The following is a 27,740-nucleotide window of genomic DNA, read 5'->3' as shown; positions in this document are numbered from 1 at the left end:
AAGTATCTAAAATTGATTGTGAAGCGAAGTAACTGATTTGATTAGGGGATTTGAATATGGGAATTTAAGGGCAGGGTGGTGCTAGTGTCCTAAAATCTGAGAATGTTCCAATTGAAATGCAACTGGTGTCAACCTTATTTGATCAATGAAAAGGACAACACGCTTACCATTTATACAAATCTAAAGCTTTATTGAATCATGACTTAAATGGAACAGAACACAGCACTAATAGTAATATAAATCACACACTTGACTCAACAGCTAACCTAACGTGTCTCAAACTGTACGGCAATAGAAGGAAAAGTCATATTTGCGTACCTATATACAAGAATATACCTTTTTTCTTTGTACATGGCAATTAAGGCAAAATCTTATATTGCAAAGGTTTGTTTAGCCTACAACTAAGTGTTTTAATGAGGGAAGAAACAGATTTAGGGCTCTATTCAATCAGATCCGCTTTAGAAAGCAAGTGGTGTCAGAGGTCGAACTGTTTTAAAGCTGTCAAATCCACAAGTGGCTCCAAGCATTACACCTAATGTGGACTTTGCCATTGGCTGCACGGAGTCGCTCATAACAGAAATCCCATTCAGCCTGGTTTACAAGTTCGAACACTGGAATGTGAGATGTAATCCACACCTCGATTAGGATGATAGAAATCCTCATTATTTCGTTAATGATTTTCAATTTGAGTGTAATTATTTCTATATAGCCGACACTTCCTCATTGTGAACTTTAATACCAGTGGCTTTGTGACAATGACTGCAACAGCAGCTGCTCACAGATTTGACAGCACAAACACAGTTCTATCTCTGACACCACCAAAACATCTGCTATGCAAGTGTTTGCCATTGCTGGTCTGATTGAATCTAGGCCTTAATCATGTGTATCTGAGAACCATACAGACAACATTAAGCTAAAATGGGCAGTAAAACAACCAGCAACTAAGCTTCCATAGTGTAGAGGAAAATGCAAAAGTGAAGGTCTTCACGGACCCATCTGTACCCAAATACCCGGTCGGGTTCGTTTCCAGAATAAAGTATCTTAAAAAAGAATACTTTTCTGTTGCTTTTCTCATTCGGATCGGGTGTGGAGCCGACCAGGAACGGGTCTAGAATGTTTTATGCATATCGGGTCCGGGTGGGAAAGCCCAAGGTCCATTTCGGTACCGGTCCAACTTTTTGGACCTGAGAAGACTTCTAGTCTGGAGGCAACTTGATCCTCCTGACCAGAAGAGCAAAGCCTGTCAGTTGCTGTCTGCGTCATCACTGATGATCCCCTGCAGATTACTCCAGTCTGTGGCTCTCTTGCGCCCCCTGCCTGCGTGACTGTCCTCTTCACTGTCTGAGCTTGATTTGACTACACGCGTATAAGCAGAGGATGGAGGGGAGGACTGTTGCTGCCATATGGACACCCCTCTCCGCTTTGGACGACCTGAGAGAGGGAGAACATTAGTAGTTAATTTATCAAATAGTACGTCCATCAATGTGAACATTTTTGGTTTTACCCTACTACTTTGTCTTCATTAATAGACAAAGTGACACATTGATTTGTTGAGTTAGTAGTTAGCAGCAGTGTCATTATATCAGTGGTAATTTACCCTGTCCGGTAAGAGAGGCAGATACCACTGAGGTTTTTAAATCCTGTTTAGAGACCCATTTTTGCATGGCCTATAGCATCTGATTTTATTCAGGGTATCTGCAGGTTCCATGAAGTTGAATTTAAGAGACTTAAGATCTTGAATGCCATTTTGAATACAATTTAATAAAAATTGAGGTCGGCGTGCCACACACCTGCTAATATTCCCATATGTTTAGGGATGGCTCTTGTGTCAAAGGCTATAGCCTCAGACAGGTGTGCTACTTTAGCAATGAGCATTCTCCTGTAGCCTAACGGATGTAATAGCATAGTGGCTAGGCTATAGATGGCTGAAGTATGAGGTTGCCCATCTGCATTTGCTTAGGCTACTCCAATTGGCTAAATCATTAGTTAGATCATAAACTAAGAATTTTGGCTTCGATACCAATACCAGCTATAATGATACTCAATACCATAACGATACCACTGAAAACAAAGCCTTAAAGTAAAATATACAGCACTTGAGAATCTAAGATGGCGTAGCAGTGAAGACGTGTATTGTTCGTGTCTCGTGTATTTATATTTCAACTTTATTTTCAATCTCCTTTCGATTTTTTATTTTATTATACCTTCCGGTAACCTGCCTCACCCAATGTGATACGGTATCGCTATTATTTTAATGTTTTAAAACTTTAGAACACCTTCTAGAACCTCCAGAAGCTAACCAGCTAATTAGCTACAAGCTATTTATTAGTCATTGTTAGCGGCTTTTACCTTCCGCACAGATACCAGCCCCGTTTTTAGCCTGGATAATACTCGCCAGTCTACCAGTATCGGACTGTCTCTCCACAACAACGCCGGATTCCTTCCGTAATCCCTGGACCACTACTTCTGATCTTCACGGCTAGCTTGCAGCTAGCTAGCGCACAGCTTGCAGCTAGCTAGCTCACAGCTAGTTTGCACTCACCGTGGCATCCAGTATCGAAGCTATCCCTGAGGCCCACCTCCCGGCCTACTCAGCTGTTCACCCGAACCCCACTCATACACGGCTAGAGCCCAGTACTCCACCGGATCCTTGCTGTAAACTGGACCTTGGCACCGGTTCACCGCTGCTACCGATTGGCTATAGTGGCTAACGCCACTACCACGAAGCTAGCACCAGTTAGCCGTGAGCCAGGCGCATCTCCCGGCTAGCAAACTAAATTCTACAATACCTCTTTTGCCATCTGGCTTCTCTGTCGACACGGCGCCCCGCCGCACCACCACGAATGGTCTGCCGACGAATACTCCATCCGCTGTGCCTTCATCCGACCGCCGTCGGAGCAGACACTACTAACTTTAAACGCTGTGTCGCCCGAGTGCTAGCGTAGTGGCGGCTCCCCTGTTCCATCTACTGCTGCCCTCTGGACACTATGATCACTTGGCCACATAGCTGATGCCTGCTGGACTGTCTATTAATCACGGTGCTCCATTCTGTTTATTTATTTTTTTATCTGTCGGCCCCAGCCCCGAACTCAGGCTCTGTGTGTAGTTAATCTGACCCTCTCTGCCCAGTCAGCGCCATTTTACCTGCTGTTGTTGTGTTAACTGATTAGCTGTTGTTGTCTCACCTGTTGTTTTAGCTAGCTCTCCCAATCAACACCTGCGATTACTTTATGCCTTGTTGTATGTCTCTCTCAAATGTCAATATGCCTTGTATACTGTTGTTCAGGTTAGTTATCATTGTTTTAGTTTACAATGGACCCCCTTAGTTCCACTCTTCATACCTCTGATACCTCCTTTGTCCCACCTCCCACACATGCGGTGACCTCACCCATTACAACCAGCATGTCCAGAGATACAACCTCTCTTATCATCACCCAGTGCCTGGGCTTACCTCCGCTGTACCCGCACCCCACCATACCCCTGTCTGCACATTATGCCCTGAATATATTCTACCATGCCCAGGAATCTGCTCCTTTTATTCTTTGTCCCCAACGCTCTAGGCGACCAGTTTTGATAGCCTTTAGCCGTACCCTCATACTACTCCTCCTTTGTTCCGCGGGTGATGTGGAGGTAAACCCAGGCCCTGCATGTCCCCAGGCACCCTCATTTGTTGACTTCTGTGATCGAAAAAGCCTTGGTTTCATGCATGTCAACATCAGAAGACTCCTCCCTAAGTTTGTTTTACTCACTGCTTTAGCACACTCTGCCAACCCTGATGTCCTTGCCGTGTCTGAATCCTGGCTTAGGAAGGCCACCAAAAATTCTGAGATTTCCATACCCAACTATAACATTTTCCGTCAAGATAGAACTGCCAAAGGGGGAGGAGTTGCAGTCTACTGCAGAGATAGCCTGCAAAGTAATATCATACTTTCCAGGTCCATACCCAAACAGTTCGAACTACTAATTTTAAAAATGATTCTCTTCAGAAATAAGTCTCTCACTGTTGCCGCCTGCTACCGACCCCCCACAGCTCCCAGCTGTGCCCTGGACACCATTTGTGAATTGATCGCCCCCCATCTAGCTTCAGAGTTTGTTCTGTTAGGTGACCTAAACTGGGATATGCTTAACACCCCGGCAGTTCTACAATCTAAGCTAGATGCCCTCAATCTCACACAAATCATCAAGGAACCCACCAGGTACAAAATCTGTAAACAATGGCACCCTCGTTATCCTGACCAACTGGACCTCCAAATACACCTCTGCTGTCTTCAATCAGGATCTCAGCGATCACTGCCTCATTGCCTGCATCCGCTACGGGTCCGCAGTCAAACGACCACCCCTCATCACTGTCAAACGCTCCCTAAAACACTTCTGCGAGCAGGCCTTTCTACCTGACCCGGGTATCCTGGAAGGATATTGACCTCATCCCGTCAGTTGAGGATGCCTGGTCATTCTTTAAAAGTAACTTCCTCACCATCTTAGATAAGCATGCTCCGTTCCAGAAAATGCAGAACTAAGAACAGATATAGCCCTTGGTTCACTCCAGACCTGACTGCCCACGACCATCATAAAAGCATCCTGTGGCGGACTGCAATAGCGTCGAATAGTCCCCGCGATATGCAACTGTTCAGGGAAATCAGGAACCAATACACGCAGTCAGTCAGGAAAGCAAAGGCCAGCTTTTTCAAGCAGAAATTTGCATCCTGTAGCTCTAACTCAAAAAAGTTCTGGGACACTAAAGTCCATGGAGAATAAGAGCACCTCCTCCCAGCTGCCCACTGCACTGAGGCTAGGTAACACGGTCCCCACTGATAAATCCATGATAATCGATAACTGCCCCCCGGCGCAGCTACTTGGCAAAGCCTCCCCAGCTTCTCCTTTACCCAAATCCAGATAGCAGATGTTCAAAACCTGGACCCATACAAATCAGCTGGTCTTAACAATCTGGACCCTCTATTTCTGAAACTATCCGCCGCCATTGTCGAAACCCTTATTACCAGCCTGTTCAACCTCTCTTTCATATCGTCCGAGATCCCCAAGGATTGGAAAGCTGCCGCAGTCATCCCCCTCTTCAAAGGGGGAGGACACCCTGGACCCAAACTGCTACAGACCTATATCCATCCTGCCCTGCCTATCTAAGGTCTTCGAAAGCCTAGTCAACAAACAGATCACTGACCATCTCGAATCCCACCGTACCTTCTCCGCTGTGCAATCTGGTTTCCGAGCCGGTCACGGGTGCACCTCAGCCATGCTCAATAGCCTCGGTTTTTCTAATGACTGCCTTGCCTGGTTCACCAACTACTTTGCAGACAGAGTTCAGTGTGTCAAATCAGAGGGCATGTTGTCCGGTCCTCTGGCAGTCTATGGGGGTGCCACAGGGTTCAATTCTCGGGCCGACCCTTTTCCCTGTATATATCAATGATGTTGCTCTTGCTGCGGGCGATTCCCAGATCCACCTCTACGCAGACGACACCATTCTGTATACTTCTGGCCCTTCCTTTGGACACTGTTATCTAACCTCCAAACGAGCTTCAATGCCATACAACACTCCTTCCGTGGCCTCCAACTGCTCTTAAACGCTAGTAAAACCAAATGCATGCTTTTCAACCGTTCGCTGCCTGCACCCGCACGCCTGACCAGCATCACCACCCTGGATGGTTCCGACCTTGAATATGTGGACATCTATAAGTACCTAGGTGTCTGGCTAGACTGTAAACTCTCCTTCCAGACTCATATCAAACATCTCCAATCGAAAATCAAATCAAGAGTCAGCTTTCTATTCCGCAACAAAGCCTTCACTCACGCCGCCAAACTTACCCTAGTAAAACTGACTATCATACTGATCCTCGACTTCGGCGATGTCATCTACAAAATAGCTTCCAATACTCTACTCAGCAAACTCGATGCAGTTTATCACAGTGCCATCCGTTTTGTTACTAAAGCACCTTATACCACCCACCACTGCGACCTGTATGCTCTATTCGGTTGGCCCTCGCTATATATTCGTCGCCAGACCCACTGGCTCCAGGTCATTGACAAGTCCATGCTAGGTAAAGCTCCGCCATATCTCAGTTCACTGGTCACGATGGCAACAACCACCCGTTGCACGCCCTCCAGCAGGTGTATCTCACCGATCATCCCTAAAGCCAACACCTCATTTGGCCGCCTTTCCTTCCAGTTCTCTGCTGCCTGTGACTGGAACGAATTGCAAAAATCGCTGAAGTTGGAGACTTATCTCCCTCACCAACTTTAAACATCTGCTATCTGAGCAGCTAACCGATCTCTGCAGCTGTACATAGTCCATTGGTAAATAGCCCACCCAATTTACCTACCTCATCCCCATACTGTTTTTATTTATTTACTTTTCTGCTCTTTTGCACAACAGTATCTCTACCTGCACATGACCATTTGATCATTTATCACTCGTGTTAATCTGCTAAATTGTAATTATTCGCCTACCTCCTCATGCCTTTTGCACACAATGTATATCGACTCTTTTTTTCCCTACTGTGTTATTGACTTGTTAATTGTTTACTCCATGTGTAACTTTGTGTTGTTGTCTGTTCACACTGCTATGCTTTATCTTGGCCAGGTCGCAGTTGTAAATGAGAACTTGTTCTCAACTAGCCTACCTGGTTAAATAAATAAAGGTCAAATAAAAAAATAAACTGTTATAGTATAAAACAAGTGGTCAACTCTTCATCTGAAGAGCTAGGCCACTGGGTGTGCAGGCTTTTGATGCAGCACTGCTCAAACACATCCAAGTCAGCTTAACAAGGTCCAGTTGAGCAGTTGATTTGTAGAATCTGGTGTTTCGAGTAGGGCTGGAACAAAAAGTCTACACACCCAGTAGCTCTCATGGAGGTATTATGCTATAACATTAGAACATTAGCCTACAACCAAAAAGTACAATTTAATAATGCCTTTATTCAGTGAGCAAATAACTATAGTCTGGGCTTTCCCTTATTTTTATGGAATGGTCTGCCTATCCATGTGAAAGATGCCGATGACTCGGACTTGACCTTCAAGTCTTTACTGAAGACTCATCTCTTCAGTAGGTCTTGTGATTGAGTGCCGTCTGGCCCAGGGGTGCAAAGGTGAACAGCAAGGCACTGGAGTGATGAACCGCCTTTGCGGTCTCTGCCTGGCTGGCTCCCTTCTCTCCACTGGGAGTCTTTGAACCTATTAAGAGGGACACGTCACTGGCTTACGAGTGCTCTGCCATGCCGTCTTTAGGGGGGGGGTGTAATGTCAGGCTTTTTTCGTTATACTCGACTTGAGTGGATTTGGTTACTGACGTGATCTTCCTGTCCTGTTTAAAGCCTCCTCAGGCTCATGCGGTGGGGGAGATCTTCATGGGCTGACCTCAGCCTTGTCTCAGGGTAGTAACTTGGTCTTGATATCACTCTAGTGGTGTGTGGGCTGTACTTTGGCAAAGTAGGGTTATATCCTGCGTTGTTGGCCCAGGGGTCTAGGGTCATTCTGTCCTATCTGGTGTAATTGAATTTAAGTATTTTTTTATTTAACCTTTATTTAAACAGGAAAAGTCACCTTTTCAAGAGAGACCTGGCCAAGAAGACAGCAACAAATCATTAAAACATGATACAGCCTAAAAATAAAGCATTTTACACTCCTCTCTAACAGAGTCTCCCATCAATATTTTAAATTCATTCGGTGGCACTATCATATCTAGATAAAGCATGGATTGTAGATTATTCCATGCGATTGGTGCACAAGCAGAGAAGGCAGTCTTGCCTAATACTGTGAATGTCCTGGGGACTTTAAGTAGCAACCACGTAGCAGACCGGGTAAGGTAACTGCTGGTGGTGACCAGGACTACAGAGGTAGAGGGAGTTTACCCAAAAGGGCTTTGTAGATGAACACAAATGGATCTTTCTGCACATATAAAGCGAGGTCCAACCTACCATTTGTACAATGGTGGGTGAGTGACTTGGCATTTGTAATAAAGCGCAAGGATGCATGATAAACAGAGTCCAGTCTCTGTAAGACGGAGGTTGCGTGCATATACAAGTCACCATAATCAATTACAGAGAGAAAAGTGTCATGAACAAGCTTCTTTCTAGCCATAAGCGGGAAGCAAGCCTTGTTACGAAAATAAAAACCCAATTTCAATTTAAGCTCTGTCACAAGACTATCCACATGAACTTTGAAGGACAACTTGTCATCCAACCAAATGCCTAGGTATTTGTAGGATGCCACTTTTTCAAATCACCAGATGTGACAATGCTAACGTTCTCTAGCAGAGTTCTAGCTCTGGTAAAAGTACATTTGTACATTCAAGACCATAAAAGGAGGCCTGCAGTGACTGAAAAGCAGTCTGGAGCTTGTCAACAGCCTGAACCAGAGAAGGAGCACATGAATTTACACTGCTCAAAAAATAAAGGGAACACTAAAATAACACATCCTAGATCTGAATGAATGAAATATTCTTATTAAATACTTTTTTCTTTACATAGTTGAATGTGCTGACAACAAAATCACACAAAAATTATCAATGGAAATCAAATTTATCAACCCATGGAGGTCTGGATTTGGAGTCACACTCAAAATTAAAGTGGAAAACCACACTACAGGCTGATCCAACTTTGATGTAATGTCCTTAAAACGAGTCAAAATGAGGCTCAGTAGTGTGTGGCCTCCACGTGCGCTGTATGACCTCCCTACAACGCCTGGGCATGCTCCTGATGAGGTGGCGGATGGTCTCCTGAGGGATCTCCTCCCAGACCTGGACTAAAGCATCCGCCAACTCCTGAACAGTCTGTGGTGCAACGTGGCGTTGGTGGATGGAGCGAGACATGATGTCCCAGATGTGCTCAATTGGATTCAGGTCTGGGGAACGGGCGGGCCAGTCCATAGCATCAATGCCTTCCTCTTGCAGGAACTGCTGACACACTCCAGCCACATGAGGTCTAGCATTGTCTTGCATTAGGAGGAACCCAGGGCCAACCGCACCAGCATATGGTCTCACAAGGGGTCTGAGGATCTCATCTCAGTACCTAATGGCAATCAGGCTACCTCTGGCGAGCACATGGAGGGCTGTGCAGCCCCCCAAAGAAATGCCACCCCACACCATGACTGACCCACCGCCAAACCGGTCATGCTGGAGGATGTTGCAGGGAGCAGAACGTTCTCCACGGCATCTCCAGACTCTGCAACATGTGCTCAGTGTGAACCTGCTTTCGTCTGTGAGGGGGTGTCTTGCTAATTGCCTATAATTTCCACCTGTTGTCTATTCCATTTGCACAACAGCATGTGAAATGTATTGTCAATCAGTGTTGCTTCCTAAGTGGACAGTTTGATTTCACAGAAGTGTGATAGACTTGGAGTTACATTGTGTTGTTTAAGTGTTCCCTTTATTTGTTTGAGCAGTGTATGACTGTATATAGATGTAACTTTGCTGGTTGCATCCCATTTCCCAAATTGTTAATAAAAAAATAAAAATCGATAACACAGGAGCTAAAATGGAACCTTGGGGCACACCTCTATTAATCAAGAAAGCTAGGCTTGTGATTGTCAGTATGAAGTGTTTTGAAAGGCTGGTCATGGCTCACAACACCATCCTTCCAGACAGCCTAGACCCACTCCAATTCCCAACAGATCCACAGATGACGCAATCTCAATCGCACTCCACACTGCCCTTTCCCACCTGGACAAAAGGAACACGTACGTGAGAATGCTGAACAGCTCAGCATTCAACACCATAGTGCCCACAAAGCTCATCACTAAGCTACGGACCCTGGGACTAAACAACTGCCTCTGCAACTGGATCCTTGACTTCCTGAAAGGATGCCTCCAGGTGTTAAGAGTAGGCAACATCATCTGCCACGCCGATCCTCAACACGGGGGCCCCTCAGGGTTGTGTGCTTAGTCCCCTCCTGTACTCCCTGTTCACTCACAACTGCGTGGCCAAGCATGACTACAACACCATCATCATTAAGTTTAATGACGACACAACGGTGGTAGCCCTCAACGTGAGCAAGACAAAGAAGCTGATCGTGAACTACAGGAAAAGGAGGGATGAACACACACCCCCATTCACAGAGGGGCTGTAGTGGAACGGGTTGAGAGATTTAAGTTCCTTGGCGTCTACATCAAACAAACTATTATGGTCCAAACACACCAAGAAAGTCGTGAAGAGGGCATGACAACACCTTTCCCCCTCAGGAAACAGAAGATGTGGCATGGGTCCCCAGATGCTCAAAAAGTTGTACAGCTGCACCATTGAGAGCATTTAAAATAAAACAAATTCAACCTTTATTTAACTAGGCAAGTCAGTTCAGAACAAATTCTTATTTACAATAACAGCCTACCCCGGCCAAACTCAGACGACGCTTTGATTCCCGTATGTGATACAGGAATCAAACAAGGGACTGTAGTCTTTATTGCCTTTAGACTGCTGTGCCACTCGGGAGCCCTGACCGGTTGCATCCCCGCCTGGTATGGCAACTGCTCAGCATCTGACTGCAAGGCAATAAAGAGGGTAGTGCATATGGCCCAGTACATCAAGCTTCCTGCCATCCAGTACCTATATACTAGGCTGAGTCCGAGAGAGGCCCCAAAAAATTGTTTAAGACTTCAGCCACCCAGTCATACACGGTTCTCTCTGCTTCCACACAGCAAGCGGTACCGGGGCACCAAGTCCAGTTCCAAAAAGCTCCTACCCCTAAGCCATGAGACTGCTGAACAATTAATCAAATGGCCAACCAGACTATTTACATTGACGACACCCCCCACCCCTTTGTTTTTACACTGCATAGATAATAAACGGCGAGTAGCAGCATAGTCACTTTACACCTACCTACATGTACAAATTGCCTCAACTAACCTGTACCCATGTATATAGCCTTGTTACGGTGTTATTTTTTTCCAGTTAATTTAGTAAATATTTTCTGAACTCTATTTCATGAACTGCATTGTTGGTTAAGGACTTGTAATGAAGCATTTCACAGTAAGGTCTACACCTGCTGTATTTAGCACACGTGACAAAATTGACATGATAATCACACAGGTGCACCTCGTGCTGGGGACACTAAAGGCCACTAAAAATATGCAGTTGAGACACAGATGTCGCAAGTTTAGGGAGAATGCAATTGGCATGCTGACAGCAGAGATGTCCACCAAAGTTGTCAGAAAATTGAATGTTAATTTTTCTACCATAATCCGCCTCCAATGTCATTTTAGAGAATTCGGCAGTATGTCCAACCGGACACAAAACCGCAGACCATGTGTATAGCATCATGTGAGCGAGAAGTTTGTGGATGTCAATGTTGTGAACAGAATTCCCCATGGTGACGGATAAGCTACAGACAACAAACATTATTGCATTTTATCAATGGCAATTTGAATGCACAAAAATACTGTGACCAGATCCTGAAGCCCGTTATGAGGCCCAATTTTGTATAAGGTGTTTGACCAACAGATGCATATCTGCATTCCCTGTCATGTGAAATCCTTAGATTAGGGCCTCTTATTTACTTCAATTGACAGATTTTCTCATATGTAACTAAGTACAGTACATTCGGAAAGTATTCAAAGCTCTTGGCTTTTTACCAGTTACATTACAGCCTTATTCTAAAATGATTTTTTAAAATTTTAAATCTTCAATCTACACACAATACCCCACAATGATAAAATGAACAGTTTCTGAAATTTGGGGGCAAACAAAATACAGAAATACCTTATTTACATAAATATTCAGAACCTTTGCTATTAGACTCAAAATTGAGCTCAGGTGCATCCTGTTTCCATTGATCATCCTTGAGATGATTTTACAACATGGAGTCCACCTGTGGTAAATTCAAATAATTGGATATGATTTGGAAAAGGCACACCGGTCTATTTAAAAAGGTCCCATACTTGACAGTGCATGTCAGAGGAAAAACAAAGCCATGAGGTCGAAGGAATTGTCCGTAGAGCTCCGAGACAGGATTGTGTCGAGGCACAGATCTGGGGAAGGGAACAAAAAAAATGTATGCAGCATTTAAGGTCCCCAAGAACAGTGTCCTCATTCTTAAATGGAAGAAGTTTGGAACCGCCAAGACTCTTCCTAGAGCTGGCCGCCTGGCCAAATTGAGCAATCGGGGGAGAAGGGCCTTGGTCAGGGAGTTGACCAAGAACCCGATGGTCACTCTGACAGAGCTGCAGAGTTCCTCTGTGGAGATGAGAGAGCTATCTCTGCAGCACTCCACCAATCAAACCTTTATGGTAGAGTGGCCAGATGGAAGCCACTCCTCAGTAAAATGCACATGACAGCCCGCTTGGAGTTGAACAAAAGGCACCAAAATAATCTCAGACCATGAGAAACAAGATTCTCTGGTCTGATGAAACCAAGATGGAACACTTTGGCCTGAATGCCAAGCGTCACGTCTGAAGGAAACATGGCACCATCTCTACGGTGAAGCATGGTGGCAGCATCATGCCGTGGAGATGTTTTTCAACGGCAGGGAGACTAGTCAGTATCGGGGGAAAAAGATGAACGGAGCAAAGTACAGAGAGATCCTTGATGAAAACCTGCTCCAGAGCGCTCAGGACCTCAGACTGGGGCAAAGGTTCACCTTCCAACAGGACAACAACACAAAGCGCACAGCCAAGACAATGCAGGAGTGGCTTTGGGACAAGCCTCTGAGTGGCCCAGCCAGAGCTTGGACCCGATCTCTGGAGACCTGAAAATAGCTGTGCAGCAACGCTCCCCATCCAACCGGACATAGCTTGAGAGGATCTGCAGAGAAGAATGGGAGAAACTCCCCAAATACAGGTGTGTATTTACTTTAAATATGATATTGTTGCTAGATAGCCATGCAATTGATTGAACAGTAAATGTAATGTCCGACAAAACCTTTCCATTGGTATGCCTATATAGGCTACTTGATGTATACACAGCAAATGTCGCGCTCCGCTCCGCTGGCACGTCTTCTCAAATTAGGGCTTTCCCCCACCCCAAACAATATTTCAACCAATCGATTGGTCTACATTTTTCCACGTGTATTTTCCTCATATACTGACACATCCTATGCGTTCTAATCAACTATATTCACGGAGCTTGTCTGATGCATTCAGCACATGGTTTGATTAAATAATTAAGTCATACAAATGAGGAGTGAGTCCAACCAGCAATCGATTTTTTTTTTTTAAAGACAGAGTGACTGACTAGCACCTGTTTCCTCTCTCCTCAACACAACAGAACAAAGTGTTTATCGCTCTGTCCGTGTTGTAACTTTAATGTGTTAGAGGTAATGTTTAAGTTTATTCTTTGAGCTGTATCTAAATATATTTCTTTAGATTTATTTGCATATGTAATTGTATTGGGTTGTGTTGAATTACGCTTTTTGACTTCAAGTCCAAGAATGCCTTGCGAGAGGAATGAGTGATAACGCGCCAATTATGTGCAGGTGCTAGTGAGTGGCTGACTTTCCGACAGCATTTTACCTGCACCACTCTGTACCAAAACAATTGTTGTTAAATGTAACGTGAACAAGTATTCTTACTAAAAGAAGCTTTCGTATCAAACCCGACGTCCCAAGTCATTAATTTGAAGTTAGTTCATCTAAAAAAATCTGTGTTGCTGAAGCTGCAACATAAAGCCAAAGACTTATTTGCACAGGATTAGTTATTCCAGAGGACAAATCGGACGGGATTCGTTTTTTCCAAACTGCTCCCTGTAAATTGTCCATTTCTTTCCAATAAATGGACAGTTATGACAGAAGCCTGAAGGTATTATTTCAACATGTCCAGGTGACAGGGCCACACTGATAACTCGAGCTTGGTTCCCAAGTTTCTGAACCATCTTTCCTACCGTGTCACTATATTAATGTATAGCTTATGCACAGGACTTAGTTCAATATATCGAATCACGTAATTGTTCTCCTTTCGCAAAATACGAGCAACACCTGTCAAAGAATAAGTCTGAACACTCACAGACTTACATGGTGACACTAAATAGGCCAATTGGGGCCCATTAGTCAGTCTCTCTTACAGTCATGTGCACCGGGTGTAAATGCTGGTACGTTAACAGTTATGGTGGTAGTTTTTACAGCATTAACTAGAGTTGCAACTCTCCTTTTACTCTGTGTGCAAAGGGGGAGACTGAGTGCGAGAGAAGCGAAATAGGGGCAGATGCTTTCATTACAGGAAGCAGGTTAATGCACCTTACTGTTGAAAAAATAATGGTTTAAGAACACCAAAAAATCTGCAGGAACATTGTGTAGCCTTATCACCAACGTAGGCAAAATGTATCTGGTAAGAGGACAACTCTAGCTAATCTTGTGGTCTATCAAATTGTATAGGCTACCTTGATCTCTTCTCTTTCCCCCCTCTGGCAATGGCCAGACTCGCACACACAGAAGTGCACATGTGGAGGGCTCCCCATCTTGAAAGTGCACCTCGAGTATTATTTGATGTAAACAAATAAAATGGGCATGGTGGCAACAATTAAGCAGCAGCACAATATAACAAACAATGTAGTCATCTCCATCGCATGTTTTAAGACCTTTGAAAACTAAATTGATGACATTTAGACTTAGCCTTTAAAAATCTGAAATGAATTTAAGACTAAGGACCCTCAGACACCCTATTTATTGCTACTTTAGGTTTAATTTTTTACAACCAGTCTAACTTTATTGTTCATTTGATCTACATTTTGATTTCAGAGCTACAGTTTGTGCTTCAACAAGTATTCCCTGTACCTAAAGTTGAAACAAAGATGGAGAAGATTGGATAAGACTATTAAAGCAATAGAACAGAAAAATATCCACCTAGCCAATCAGAGTGCATGGTCAGGGTATGCAATCAGCTAAGATCTAGAAGCAAGCAGTTGATTAAGGAGTGGGCGAAAATGTCACCTTGTGTAGTTATGATGTTGCAGACATCTAGGTCTGCCAACTCCTGAGCCTCCTCTCTCTTAAGTCTGGCTTTCTTACACTTCTCTATAGAAGGCTGGCCTGAGGGGGAGAGACGGAAGCCATTAGTCCCCAGCAAGTTTCCACTGTCCAGCAATGCCACCATGGCTCACTCCACCTCACGGATATCAGCCCCGTTTATACCTGGTGCTAATGTGTCCTTCGTACTAATCTTGTCCACATTCTGATTGTCCCCAATTTTTTTTATATAGGTGGATTAAAAGACGCATTGTGATCCGATGGTGATTAGGAAGATCTGATCACACTTAGAGGTAGTCAGGCACGCATCGTGTCTGGATATACTTACAAGTGTAGACGCATCTGGACAGTGAAGCCATTTAAATCATCGTCACCTCACCCTCAAATCATTGACAGGTGGCACCATTGACTTAAAACATCAATAAGAGTCTTTAAATACATATATTATTAAAACAATTATGCATACAGGCAGGGTCCTGGAAATCTGGTAACAATGCGGCACTGTGGACAGAAACATTTTTATACCATGTGTATGTCAAAATGTGTGCACAATCAGAATGTTGACAAGATCAGGACAAAGGACACATATTAGCGCTAGGTATAAACAGGACTTTAAAAGTATCACATAGGTGTAAACAATATAGTGGATTTGCCCTTTAACCAATTGAAAGGCTACATGGAGCTATTGCGTACAACCTATTCAGTCAATTGAAATATTTTCAATTTGGTGGAGTGAGCGAGGGCATACGGACCAAATGAGAGAATTTAAATTCATTTCCCCTGCCCCCCCAATTACCTTTGACACCCAGTTCTTCAAGCTCCCTCTTCAGCACAGCCACCTTTGACTTGATGGAGCAGCAGCCATCCAGGAGCTTCTTGTAGTTCCGTCTCACACCACAGAGGGCGATGTAACGCTTCAGCCTGGCTACCGCCGTGTTGTCCTTCATGTTACATGGATGGAGAACATTTTTCCAGGATTAGCCTAGGCTAATACCCTGACTACACCACTCGCGTTGCAAAATAAATGTAGGAAAATATGTTACTAAATTTTTGCACCCACAGTGCTCGGGCGCGCCAACGAGCGTCTGCGTTGCCAAGGGCTAAAATAGAAGTCATTTCTATTTCTGACGCAGATCGCTCTCCCATCTCCTCACTGGTTTATAGAAGCAGGTACCCACGTGCCATCTCATTGGTTATACCCACGTGGGTGATTGAAAGACACACTGTCTAGCAACAGCAAGCTAGCTAAATAGGACAAATTAACTAGCATGTGCAAGCTAAATTGCCATACATGTTTAATGCTTTTCGACCTGTCCCCAAATTAAAGTAATTGGTTCAGATATTTTAATCTGCATGTCATGACCGCGTTTGGTGTATGGGGACAAAATACATTTATGCACGATGGCACACGCGCGCAGCCAGTTTGGGTTCCATGTAAGGCCGACTCCAGAAAGAGCCACTTGCCTCTACACTTTATATTGCCTTGAAACCAGACATAAAATTGTATAGAATTCTTCGTCAGGCAGAAATTAGCGTTTGAGTCAGGCAAGTTTCCTCTTACAACCCCTACAAATCAGAATGTTGAATAAAATTATATTTTAACTTTACCGGTTGTTCATTCAGTTGGTCCTTTTGGTGGTAGGGAATGCAAGACAATATATCCACAGGAAAGTATAATTACATCAATGTTCAAATTATATTTATTAAACATTCTGGCTTGTAGAGGTCAGGATGGGAAACTTTCCCGATTCAAAAAGCTAACTTCTGCCAAAACCAAGAATTCTATGCAATTCAACGTTGGGTTTCCAGGCAACACTTTGTATAGATCAGAAGGGATTTGGGGATGCATGGGCAATATAGCAGTAGCTCCACCTTGCCTTTGGCTTGTAATTTCATCATACTGCGTATTATATTGATCCAATACCTTCAGAACTACTTCAGTATTTGAACCAGGTCTGAACCAGGTACATTGCGAATGTGAAAGTGTGTTGGCATAGAAGCCACTGGCCTCACCTTTCCACCTTTGGATCCACTCTCACTGCTCTCACCCTTTATTGGCCGCTTCGCCACAGACTTCCTCTTTTTCACCTGTTCTGGCCTGACCTCACTTTCCTGTTCGTCCTCCAATGATGGGAGGGATGAGCCAGAGTCAGAGTCTTGGGCTGGCTCATCCTTCGTCTTAGCCATCACTTCTTCGGTTTCATCTGAGAAAGAAGAAAAATTACTTTAGGGAGGGGGAAAATAGTACATTACTTGAACGCTTGTCATTGGGGCTACATAATGGTATCCTATCCCTGGATTTTTCACTATGTTTGGGCCTTTACTAGGACACATTATGCACGCTCATGAACACACCCACTTGATAACTCACCCTCTCCCCCGCTGGCTTCCTCTGAAGATGCATCGTCATTCTTTTCTCCCTCACTCTCTGACCTGGAGTCGTTGTCATTTCTTTGTATTTTTACCCCTTTCTGCGCCATTACTTCAGCCTCTCCATTGTGCTCCGAGTCACTCCCAACAACCTGCACTCTTTCTCTTCTCTGCAATGGTTTGCTCTCCCTCCTTTTCAAACACTTGCTCTGCACTTTCACATCCACATTTTCTTTTCCCCCCGCTCTTTTTTTATCCTCTTCAGAGTCACTTTCTGAATTGACTTTGTCCTTTTCCTGTTTGTGGGTTTCATCTCGTTTCCTCTTTTTGCTCTCCTCAAAATCTTCTTCCTCGACTTCAGAGTCATGTTCTCTCTTCCTCCGATTCACCGTTTTGATCTCAACATCACTTTCTGAGCTAGTTTCAGTCTTCCCACCATTGTGTACTCCTTTGTGTCCCCCTTTGTTTTTCTTGGTGCCGATTTGGGAGTCATGTTCTCTCTTCCTCCGATTCACCGTTTTGATCTCAACATCACTTTCTGAGCTAGTTTCAGTCTTCCCACCATTGTGTACTCCTTTGTGTCCCCCTTTGTTTTTCTTGGTGCCGATTTGGGAAACTTGCTCAACACTTCCCATGTCCTTCCCCTCCTCTTCTTCCGCCATCTGCCTTTCTCCATTTCCCACTCTCTCGAGTCCAGAATCTGGGGAATCTTAAAATAGTTAAAGGAAATAAAATGTCCAAATTAGATTGAGAAAATATTGCTTAAAATACCTTTGTGGCTATCACAGATATGGTAAGTCTTAATTCTTTAAAACAAATCATGGGATGAGTCTCAACTTCATAATAGGCATGGTTCACACAAATCTGAATAAATGTGTCTCAAGTTAATATTTGACCAGCAATATGAACCGCAGCACACACTGTGGGCTTTCACTATGACGAAGGGCAGCATTTTCATTGCACCGCTATAATTAAAAACTTAGATGGGACTGCACATAATATAAGTTGAGCTGTGGACAAGTTGCAACACACTAACTCAAGTTATTGGATAATATACATTTTCAGACATTTATAAAAAAAAAAGAAGCTTAATATAAATAAATAGTACGGAGACATTTTTGTTAACAGTTCTGTGCCGTTTTAAGTGAGGAGAATTTCACCCAAGGGCCACTACTATTGGAAATGACCTGATTGGGCCGACTGAAGCCGAGATCTCTTTGCCTTGGATCCATCTGCTTTGGTCCTGCCTCCTTTCTCCTCCTCCTCACCCCTCTTCCGTTTGTTGTGGAGAGGCGTCGGAGTAACGTGGATAATGGCTTCTTTGTCACTGCCCTGAGAGAGAGGCAGAGGTCCCAGGTCAGATTATAATCGAAACCAGCTCGAATCGAGATAAATGCAACAGCTCGGGACTGTCGTGACAGCATGCAGCACCTACCAGGAGCAATAACATGATTGTAATGTAATTGGGACTGGAAAACTGTAGTGACTTCTCATCCGAAATAAACTAAACAAAAATATAAAAACGCAACAATTAAAGATTTAACTGAGTTACAATTCACAAGGAAATCAGTCAATTGAAATGCAGAGCATTCGGAAAGTCAGACCGCTTGACTTTTCACATTGTTACAGCCTTATTCAAAAATGGATTTAAAAAAATGTTCCCTCGACCTCTCGGGTGACGCAGTGGTTAAGGGCGCTGTACTGCAGCGCCAGCTGTGCCACCAGAGACTCTGGGTTCGCGCCCAGGCCGCGACTGGGAGGTCCGTGGGGCGACGCACAATTGGCCTAGCGTCGCCCGGGTTAGGGAGGGGTTGGCCGGTAGGGATATCCTTGTCTCATCGCGCACCAGCGACGCCTGTGGCAGGCCGGGCGCAGTGTGCGCTAACCAAGGTTGCCAGGTGCACGGTGTTTTCTCCGTCACATTGGTGCGGCTGGCTTCCGGGTTGGATGCGCGCTGTGTTAAGAAGCAGTGCGGCTTGGTTGGGTTGTGTATCGGAGGACGCATGACTTTCAACCTTCGTCTCTCCCGAGCCCGTACGGGAGTTGTAGCGATGAGACAAGATAATAGCTACTAAACAATTGGATACCACGAAATTGGGGAGAAAACGGGGTAAAATTCACACAAAAAACACCCACATTTTTTTTGCCCTCAATCTACACACAATACCCCATAATGAAAAGGCAAAAACAGGTTAAGACATTTATAAAAAATAAATAAAAACAGAAATAGCTTATTTACATAAGTATTCAGACCCTTTGCTATGAGACTAGAAATTGAGCTCAGATGCATCCTGTTTTCATTGATCATCCTTGATGTTTCTACAACTTGATTGAGTCCACCTGTGGTAAATTCATTGGACATAATTTGGAAAGGCACACACCAATCTATATAAAGGTCCCATAGTTGACAGTGCACAAACCAAGCCTTGAGGTTGAAGGAATCATCCGTAGAGCTCCGAGACAGCATTGTGTTGAGGCACAGATTTGGGGAAGGGTACAAAAAAAATGTCTGCTGCATTTAAGGTCTCCAAGAACAAAGTGGCCTCCATCATTCTTAAATTGAAGAAGTTTGGAACCGGCAAGACTCTTCCTAGAGCTGGCCACCCAGCCAAACTGAGCAATCCGGGGAGAAGGGCCTTGGTCAGGGAAGTGACCAAGAACCCGATGGTCACTCTGACAGAGCTCCAGAGTTCCTCTGTGGAGATGGGAGTACCTTCCAGAAGGACAACCATCTCTGAAAAACTCCACCAGTCAGGCCTTTATAGTAGAGGGGCCAGACGTAAGCCACTCCTCAGTAAAAGGCCCATGACAGCCCGCTTGGAGTTTGCTAAAAGGCACCCAAAGACTCTCAGACCATGAGAAACAAGGTTCTCTGGTCTGATGAAACCAAGATGGAACTCTTAGGCCTGAATGCCAAGTGTCACATCTGGAGGAAACCTGGCACCATCCCTATGGTGAACCATGGTGGTGGCAGTATCATGCTGTGGGGATTTTTTTATCAGTGGCAGCAAGACTAGTCAAGATCGAGGGAAAGATAAACGGCGCAAAGTACAGAGAGATCCTTTATGAAATGCTCAGGACAAGACTGGGGCGAAGGTTCACCTTCCAACAGGACAATGACCCTAAGCACACAGCCAAGACAAGTCTCTGAATGGCCATGAGTGGCCCAGCCAGAGCCCGGACTTGAACATATCGGGAGAGACCTGAAAATAGCTGTGCAGCGATGCTCCCCATCCAACCTGACACGGCTTGAGGGGATCTGCAGAGAAGGGAAGAAACTCCACATATACAAGTGTGTCAAGCCTGTACTGTCATACCCAAGAATACTTGACGCTGTAATTGCTGCTAAAGGCGATTCAAAGTACTGAGTAAAGGGTTTGAATGTTAAAGTAAATGTGAGTTTTTTTTTTAAATGTGCAAATATTTCTAAAAAAATGTTTTTGCTTTATCAATATGGGGTACTGTGTGTAGATTGAGGGGGGGGGGAATGCAATCCATTTTAGAATAAGGCTGTAACGTAACAAATTGTGGAACAAGTCAAGGGGAATACGTTCCGAATGCACTGTAAATTCATTAGGCCCTAATCTATGGATTTCACATGGCTGGGAATACAGATATGCATCTGTTGATCACAGATACCCTACAATAAAAATAAAAAAATAATACAAATTTTTAAAAATACAAATAGTCAGGTGCATGGATCAGAAAACCAGTCAGTATCTGATGTGATCACCATTTGCCTCATGCAGTGCGACATATTTGCATAGAGTTGATCAGGCTGTCGATTGTGGCCTGTGGAATGTCGTCCCACTCATCTTCATTGGCTGTGTGAAGTTGCTGGATATTGGCGGGAAAGCTGTTGTACACGGCGATCCAGAGCATCCCAAACATGCTCAATGGGTGACATGTCTGGTAAGTATGCAGGCCATGGAAGAACTGGGACATTTTCAGCGTCCAGAAATTGTGTACAGATCCTTGCGTCATGGGGTTGCGTATTATCGTGCTGAAACATGAAGTGATGGAGGCGGATGAATGGCACGACAATGCATTAAAATTGCCATTGATAAAATGCAATTCTGTTTGTTGTCCATCATTTGTCTGCCCATACCATAACACCACCATGGCACACTCGGCTCACTACATTGACATCAGCAAACCGTCGCCCAAACACTATAAAAACGCTGTCTGCCATCTGCCCGGTACAGTTGAAACCGGTATTCATCCGTGAAGAGCACACTCGCCAGAGTGCCAATGGCCATCGAAGGTGAGCATTTGCCCACTGAAGTCAGTTACGACAACAAACTGCACGGTCTGCGGCTGTGAGGCCGGTTGGACGTACTGCCAAATTCTCCAAAACCACTTGAGGCATCTTATGGCAGAGAAATTAATATTCAATTCTCTGGCAAGAGCTCGGTTGGACATTCCTGCAGTCAGCATGCCAATTGCGAGCTCCCTCAAAACAGACATTGGTGGCATTGTGTTGTGTGACAAAACCACACATTTTAGAGTGCCCTTTAATTGCCCACAGCACAAGGTGCACCTGTGTAATGATCATGCTGTTTAATGAGCTTCTTGATATGCCACACCTGTCAGGTGGAAGGTTTATCTTATCAAAAGAGGAATGCTCACTAACAGGAATGTCAACAAATTTGTGCACAAAATTTGAGAAATACGCTTTTTGTGCATCTGGAAAATCAGCTCATGAAACATGGGACCAACACTTTACATGTTGCGTTTATATTTTTGTTCAGTGTATTTAAGAACGAAATGTACTTCAAAATTATTCCTTCCACACTTCTGACCACCCAAGACCTGTAGCGGTCATCTTTTCACCCAATCACTTCAGATCTGTGTGTACTCAATGGAAAAAGAAAATATTTTATCAAAAGTTATGGGGCATCAAACTGTGAAAGACAGGACAGCAGCTCTGGGTCAAATACATGTCATAAACTTTACTTACAAATACAAATCTGCTTGATTTAGGCTGAATTTTTGCACTTTTGAGACTGTTCCATGGTACTGGGCAAACTAAATTGAGTTTAATTCAAGTACTTACCTATTTGATCCAGGTCTGAGGGAGATATATTGATTGACAAAATCGTATCTACTCACAAACATCTTTACCTGCATCCTCAGCAGTTCCTCCTCTACCACTCTCTTCATCAACTGTCTGTCCTCCTGGTTTAGTGAGTCCCGGCCAACACATGCCAAATACCGCCCTCTTAAAATGCCAAGAGTCAATGTGCTAGGAGACAGAGTAAGGAGGAAAAAAAAGAGAATGAAATAGATACATTTTCAATGAAACAGAGAATGGAAACTGACATTATGACGAATATGACGTAGTGCTAGGGAAATCTTCAGGGGATGTAGTATTTCATTTCCTTAGAGAGACAAGATTATTGGGTAGGATTTAGACCGGGGTAGGCCGTCATTGTAAATAAACATTTGTTCTTAACTGACTTACCTAGTTAAATAAAAAATAAATAAAGGCACCTTAAACTTAAAGTTGGTTGCCAACCACCTTATAAAATCCACAGAAGAACAACTTTCTTCACAAGAGCTCTGCTCCACAAAGTATAAATGCTGACTTCTGCAGAGTGAATTTTTCAATTTAACTAGGCAAGTTAGTTAAGAACACGTTCTTATTTACAATGAGGGCCTACCCCCGCCAAACCAAGAAAACGCTGGGCCAACTGTGCGCAGCCCTACGGCCGAATGTGATACAGCTTGGATTCGAACCAGGGACTGTAGTGCCGCCTAAGGCACTGAGATGAGGTGCTTAGACCACTGCACCCTTCGGGGGCCTCAATACAGACTTCTATACAGACTCGCCTTTTATGAACGAGTCATTCAGAAAAAAATAACTTTCCAGTCAGTAAAAAGAGTCGTTCAAAAATAACGAATAGTGCTTATGGGTATTGTGAACGAGGCATTCGAGTGGGTTGAGGCAATCGGTAATTAATGAGCGTGTAAGTGCAACTTTAGATGGTTTAGGGAAACAGCTCGAGATTTAACTATGGTTCTAATGATGAACTTAGCTTTTGGGAAACCGGGCCCTGGGCGTTAGAGAGCAGAAACGGCAAACTGGGGAACATGCAAGCCAACCACGCAAGAGCGGTTATGGTATGTTAAACCTTTGCCACAAGCTAGCAAGAATTTCCATGCATGATTTGACTTCGTCTAAAGAAACTGCAAAAGTGAGTTTACCTTAGGTCAGGACAATCACCGAGTTGTCCAGAAACGAACCTCCGAATCTGTGTTTCCTCCGCTGACTTCATTTATTAGCCAGATAAAACGTTGCTACTTGATTTTTTCCCTCCAGATTTGTCACAACATTGCGTAAGCGTAATGTGTCGTCATGTGGATTTTAAAACAGAACTTTTGCACAACGTAGCAACGCCCACTTCCGTCCAACTTCCTACCCTATACATAGCTTCCAGTCAGCCTGATTGTAGCCATACTCGCCCCGAAATCGCTCGTTTTATCATGTAAAGAATTGCTATTATGCAGGAGACCAACCTACTGCTAAATACATGGCTATTGCATTGTTATAACTGAGACAACACATAGCAACGTATTTTCACAGTAAAGCCTGTGGGGTCCCCTACAGGATAGCTCCCACATTACACACATAATCTCCCTTTTTTAACCGAACACTGTGTGCCCGAAGAAGATCCTACGATGACGGACAGACAACTGAGCCAATGGCGGAAGACTACAGACTACAACCAGCTGAACCAATCCGGAGATCCGATCTTCCTAGGGTCAACCTACTTTCTGTGACGTATATAAGAGCTGTGCTGACTGTTTACGCTCTCTCTGCCTGCCGTTCCACACGAACTAACGGAAGAGCCGTAATTACGCTGTACTACATATTTTCACTCTGAATAAACTGTTTACTTGTCATAAAATTTACTACTTAGTCTGAATCGATCCTTGACCGGCTCACCCATCTACATATCTAATTACTAACAATCATTACCTCAGTATATTAATCACATTTCTATAGCTTTAAAAAAAAAAATTCTGTTTATCCGTTCAGTTAGTGTTTTTTGTAATTCGATTGTCTCTTTAGCTAGCAATGTTAGCTACCAGTACCTAGCTAACGTTAGTGCTAATGACGTTAACGTTATTTGTTCCGGCATCTTTATTGAAATTTAGGAAATTAAGATTTCATTGAACCTTATGGTGGGCTTCGACGTCTGAAGGGAGCAGTACCTTCGATGTGGAATAACTACGATGTCCAAAAGATCCTCATGTCACCGATGGGAAGCATCAACTGCATCTGGGCTGTGGCTTGCCTTTTCACAAAACTCCCAGTTTTGGGCTTCTTGTGAAGGCATGGGCCAAGGAGCAATGAGCTATTACTGCAATGCAGCTGAACTTTTTTTGCTGTGACCATCCATTGTCTTACACCCTGTAGTCTATTTGTTAATTAACACCTATGCTTATACTCTGAACAAAATGTTATAAAATAGTTTTTTTTACACAGACAAGAGGACAGAAACATTATTAACGGAATTATTTTTAATTAATTAATTTCAGAGATTGGTTTTGTTTCTCTTTCATTAATTGAAAGATAAAGGAGCTTCTCCCTTGTTTATTTAGTTTTTCCTGCCTACGAACTTTTGCATGTACACATTAGTACCAGTCACCCTTCTAATTAGTGAACACCACTGGATCTCTATTCTCTCACCTGAAGAGACTATGTGAAGCTGGTCTTCACTGAGCACAAATGTGCAGCCTTGAAAGTTGCCATCTAGGGGCAGTGACGGGAATGCTGGTGTCTCCTTATGGTGAACTGTGTCACGTTGTGATTGGAGGCTGCTGGGTACCTTTCCAAAGTGGGATATCTGCTTTTCAGCAGATATCCCCATGCTGCAGATCAATGGCTTGGATAGAGGGTCAAAGCTCTTGTATGCCTCTTCTATCTGGAAAACTGAGAGGTCAGGGAGTGTTCCAAGAAGGGTGCTGTAGTGTACAGCAGTCGCTGTGGTTAGTAAATCTAAACAATGTACTTGAAACCACCTGAAATTAAATAATTTTATATAGTCAAAGTGTAATAGAATATGACCAGCTACTAGGTAATACTCACCTAATCCCTCCTTCTGCCATGCGCTTTTTGGTAGGCTTGGTGATGGTCATTTTTCCTATGGGCCCAGGTTGCAGACCCTGTAAAAAGATAGTACAGGGGCACTATTCTAAATCTAATCATGAGACAATTTATGTTTTCATTAAATAATTTATTAGCATTATGACGTTATTATAACCGTATGATGTTATGTGGAATAGCTATTAAAACATGCCATAGTTCTTGGCTTATGCCACTGCTGCTAGGCCTCTGTGCAGCTGTGCACAGGTGGGACGACTGGTGTTCCCATCTGGGAATTGTGTGCAGACTGGAATAGTAATGCAACTGTGTGGTTGCATAATGCAGTGCCAGCAACACATGAACAGTGATGTGTCATTGTTACAGGTTCTTAGGGCTTAAGTACAACCTATGATGTAAAAATGTAATTATTAGACTATAAAAATCACTCGTGTGTCACGACCAGCAGACAGAAATGACTGGCGAAACAGGCAACAGCCACTAAATTCATTACAGCAATACAGGTTTAAACTTTTCTATTAAGGGTATATGCCCTTGTTTAAATTGAATCTAATGCGTCCAACATAAGAGCTTACATAAACAGCAAGGAAGACAACTGAACAATTACTACACCAATAACGGTTTCATCGACATGGGTTAAGCCTAGTCCTAGACTAAGCAATGCCTCTTAATGCAGATCTCCATTGACCGTTACTTCTTAGTCTAAGACTAGGCTTCATCTCTGACTGTGTAACCGGCATGTAGTCTCACAAACAGCTGACTTTTCACCCTACACTCAAACTGTGGTTTCTCATTTTTCCTCATGGACCTGTAGCAGCAAGCCCCTATGCTGACCTCTCGTCACTTTGTCCCTGTTCGAAAACAGTTTGGAATAAAAAATGAGAAATGTTAGCTAGCTACTGTAAAATGCATGTCTTAAACTACGTTACAGCTTTGAATAAACGTCCTTGTCTGGTCTGATAGGCAAATTGGCAAAACTTACCTTCATAGTTGAAAAGGTAAGGTAAGTTTGAATCCTTTTTTCAACTTGGAGGTCGGTGCTTTGCTACTGGTCTTGGCCAGACGATATACATCCGTTATTGTTATCTTTGGCAGCTCTTGCAAACTCCTGGAGTAAAACAGTGCCATGTTTGGTAAGGGACGGGGGTGTTGACGAATTGCTAGCCACCTTACTAGTTAGCGTGGTAATAAACTCAGTAAAAAAATAAATGTCCCCTTTTCAGGACCCTGTCTTTCAAAGATAACTTCGGTTTAAACACCGTTTCTCATGCTTTTTTAATTTATTTGATTTCACCTTTATTTAAATAGGTAGGCTAGCTGAGAACAAGTTCTCATTTACAACTGCGACCTGGCCAAGATAAAGCATAGCAGTGTGAACAGACAACACTGTTACACATGGAGTAAACAATAAACAAGTCAATAACACAGTAGAAAAAAAGAGTCTATATACATTGTGTGCAAAAGGCATGAGGAGGTAGGCGAATAATTACAATTTAGCAGATTAACACTGGAGTGATAAATGATCAGATGGTCATGTGCAGGTAGATATACTGGTGTGCAAAAGAGCAGAAAAAGTACATAAATAAAAACAGTATGGGGATGAGGTAGGTAAATTGGGTGGGCTATTTACCAATGGACTATGTACAGCTGCAGCGATCGGTTAGCTGCTCAGATAGCAGATGTTTAAAGTTGGTGAGGGAGATAAGTCTCCAACTTCAGCGATTTTTGCAATTCGTTTCAGTCACAGGCAGCAGAGAACTGGAAGGAAAGGCGGCCAAATGAAGTGTTGGCTTTAGGGATGATCAGTGAGATACACCTGCTGGAGGGCGTGCAACGGGTGGGTGTTGCCATCGTGACCAGTGAACTGAGATATGGCGGAGCTTTACCTAGCATGGACTTGTCGATGACCTGGAGCCAGTGGGTCTGGCGATGAATATATAGCGAGGGCCAGCCGAATAGAGCATACAGGTCGCAGTGGTGGGTGGTATAAGGTGCTTTAGTAACAAAACGGATGGCACTGTGATAAACTGCATCGAGTTTGCTAAGTAGAGTATTGGAAGCTATTTTGTAGATGACATCGCCGAAGTCGAGGATCAGTATGATAGTTTTACTAGGGTAAGTTTGGCGGCGTGAGTGAAGAAGGCTTTGTTGCGGAATAGAAAGATGAGTCTGGAAGGAGAGTTTGCCGTCTAGCCAGACACCTAGGTACTTAAAGATGTCCACATATTCTAGGTCGGGAACCATCCAGGGTGGTGATGCTAGTCGGGCGTGCGGGTGCAGGCAGCGAACGGTTGAAAAGCATGCATTTGGTTTTACTAGCGTTTAAGAGCAGTTGGAGGCCACGGAAGGAGTGTTGTATGTCATTG

General features: G+C 43.8%; 1 protein-coding gene across 3 annotated transcripts; it reads right to left on the bottom strand.

Moving 5' to 3' along the window:
- Positions 1–163: 163 nt before the first annotated feature.
- Positions 164–24,020, bottom strand: hirip3 (HIRA interacting protein 3). Of its 3 annotated transcripts, none has more exons than XM_029635210.2 (8): positions 23,472–24,020; positions 22,377–22,509; positions 18,452–18,596; positions 17,266–17,964; positions 16,908–17,098; positions 15,691–15,835; positions 14,859–14,957; positions 164–1,431 (listed from the first exon to the last, which is right to left on the bottom strand). In XM_029635210.2, the coding sequence occupies exons 1-8, from the start codon at positions 23,540–23,542 to the stop codon at positions 1,244–1,246; spliced, it is 1,671 nt and encodes a 556-aa protein (XP_029491070.1). In that variant the 5' UTR covers positions 23,543–24,020; the 3' UTR covers positions 164–1,243. The 3 variants fall into 3 exon arrangements, with proteins under 3 accessions (XP_029491070.1, XP_029491069.1, XP_029491071.1); XM_029635209.2 differs by having other exon boundaries at positions 17,266–17,973; positions 23,472–24,016; XM_029635211.2 differs by having other exon boundaries at positions 17,266–17,973; positions 22,389–22,509; positions 23,472–24,010.
- Between the last annotated feature and the right edge of the window lie 3,720 nt (positions 24,021–27,740).

The sequence above is a fragment of the Oncorhynchus nerka genome, linkage group LG26, assembly GCF_034236695.1.
Source record: "Oncorhynchus nerka isolate Pitt River linkage group LG26, Oner_Uvic_2.0, whole genome shotgun sequence".
Classification (NCBI taxonomy): domain Eukaryota; kingdom Metazoa; phylum Chordata; class Actinopteri; order Salmoniformes; family Salmonidae; genus Oncorhynchus; species Oncorhynchus nerka.
Note: the sequence above shows the minus strand (reverse complement) of the source record. Positions and strands in the feature narration are given on the sequence as shown.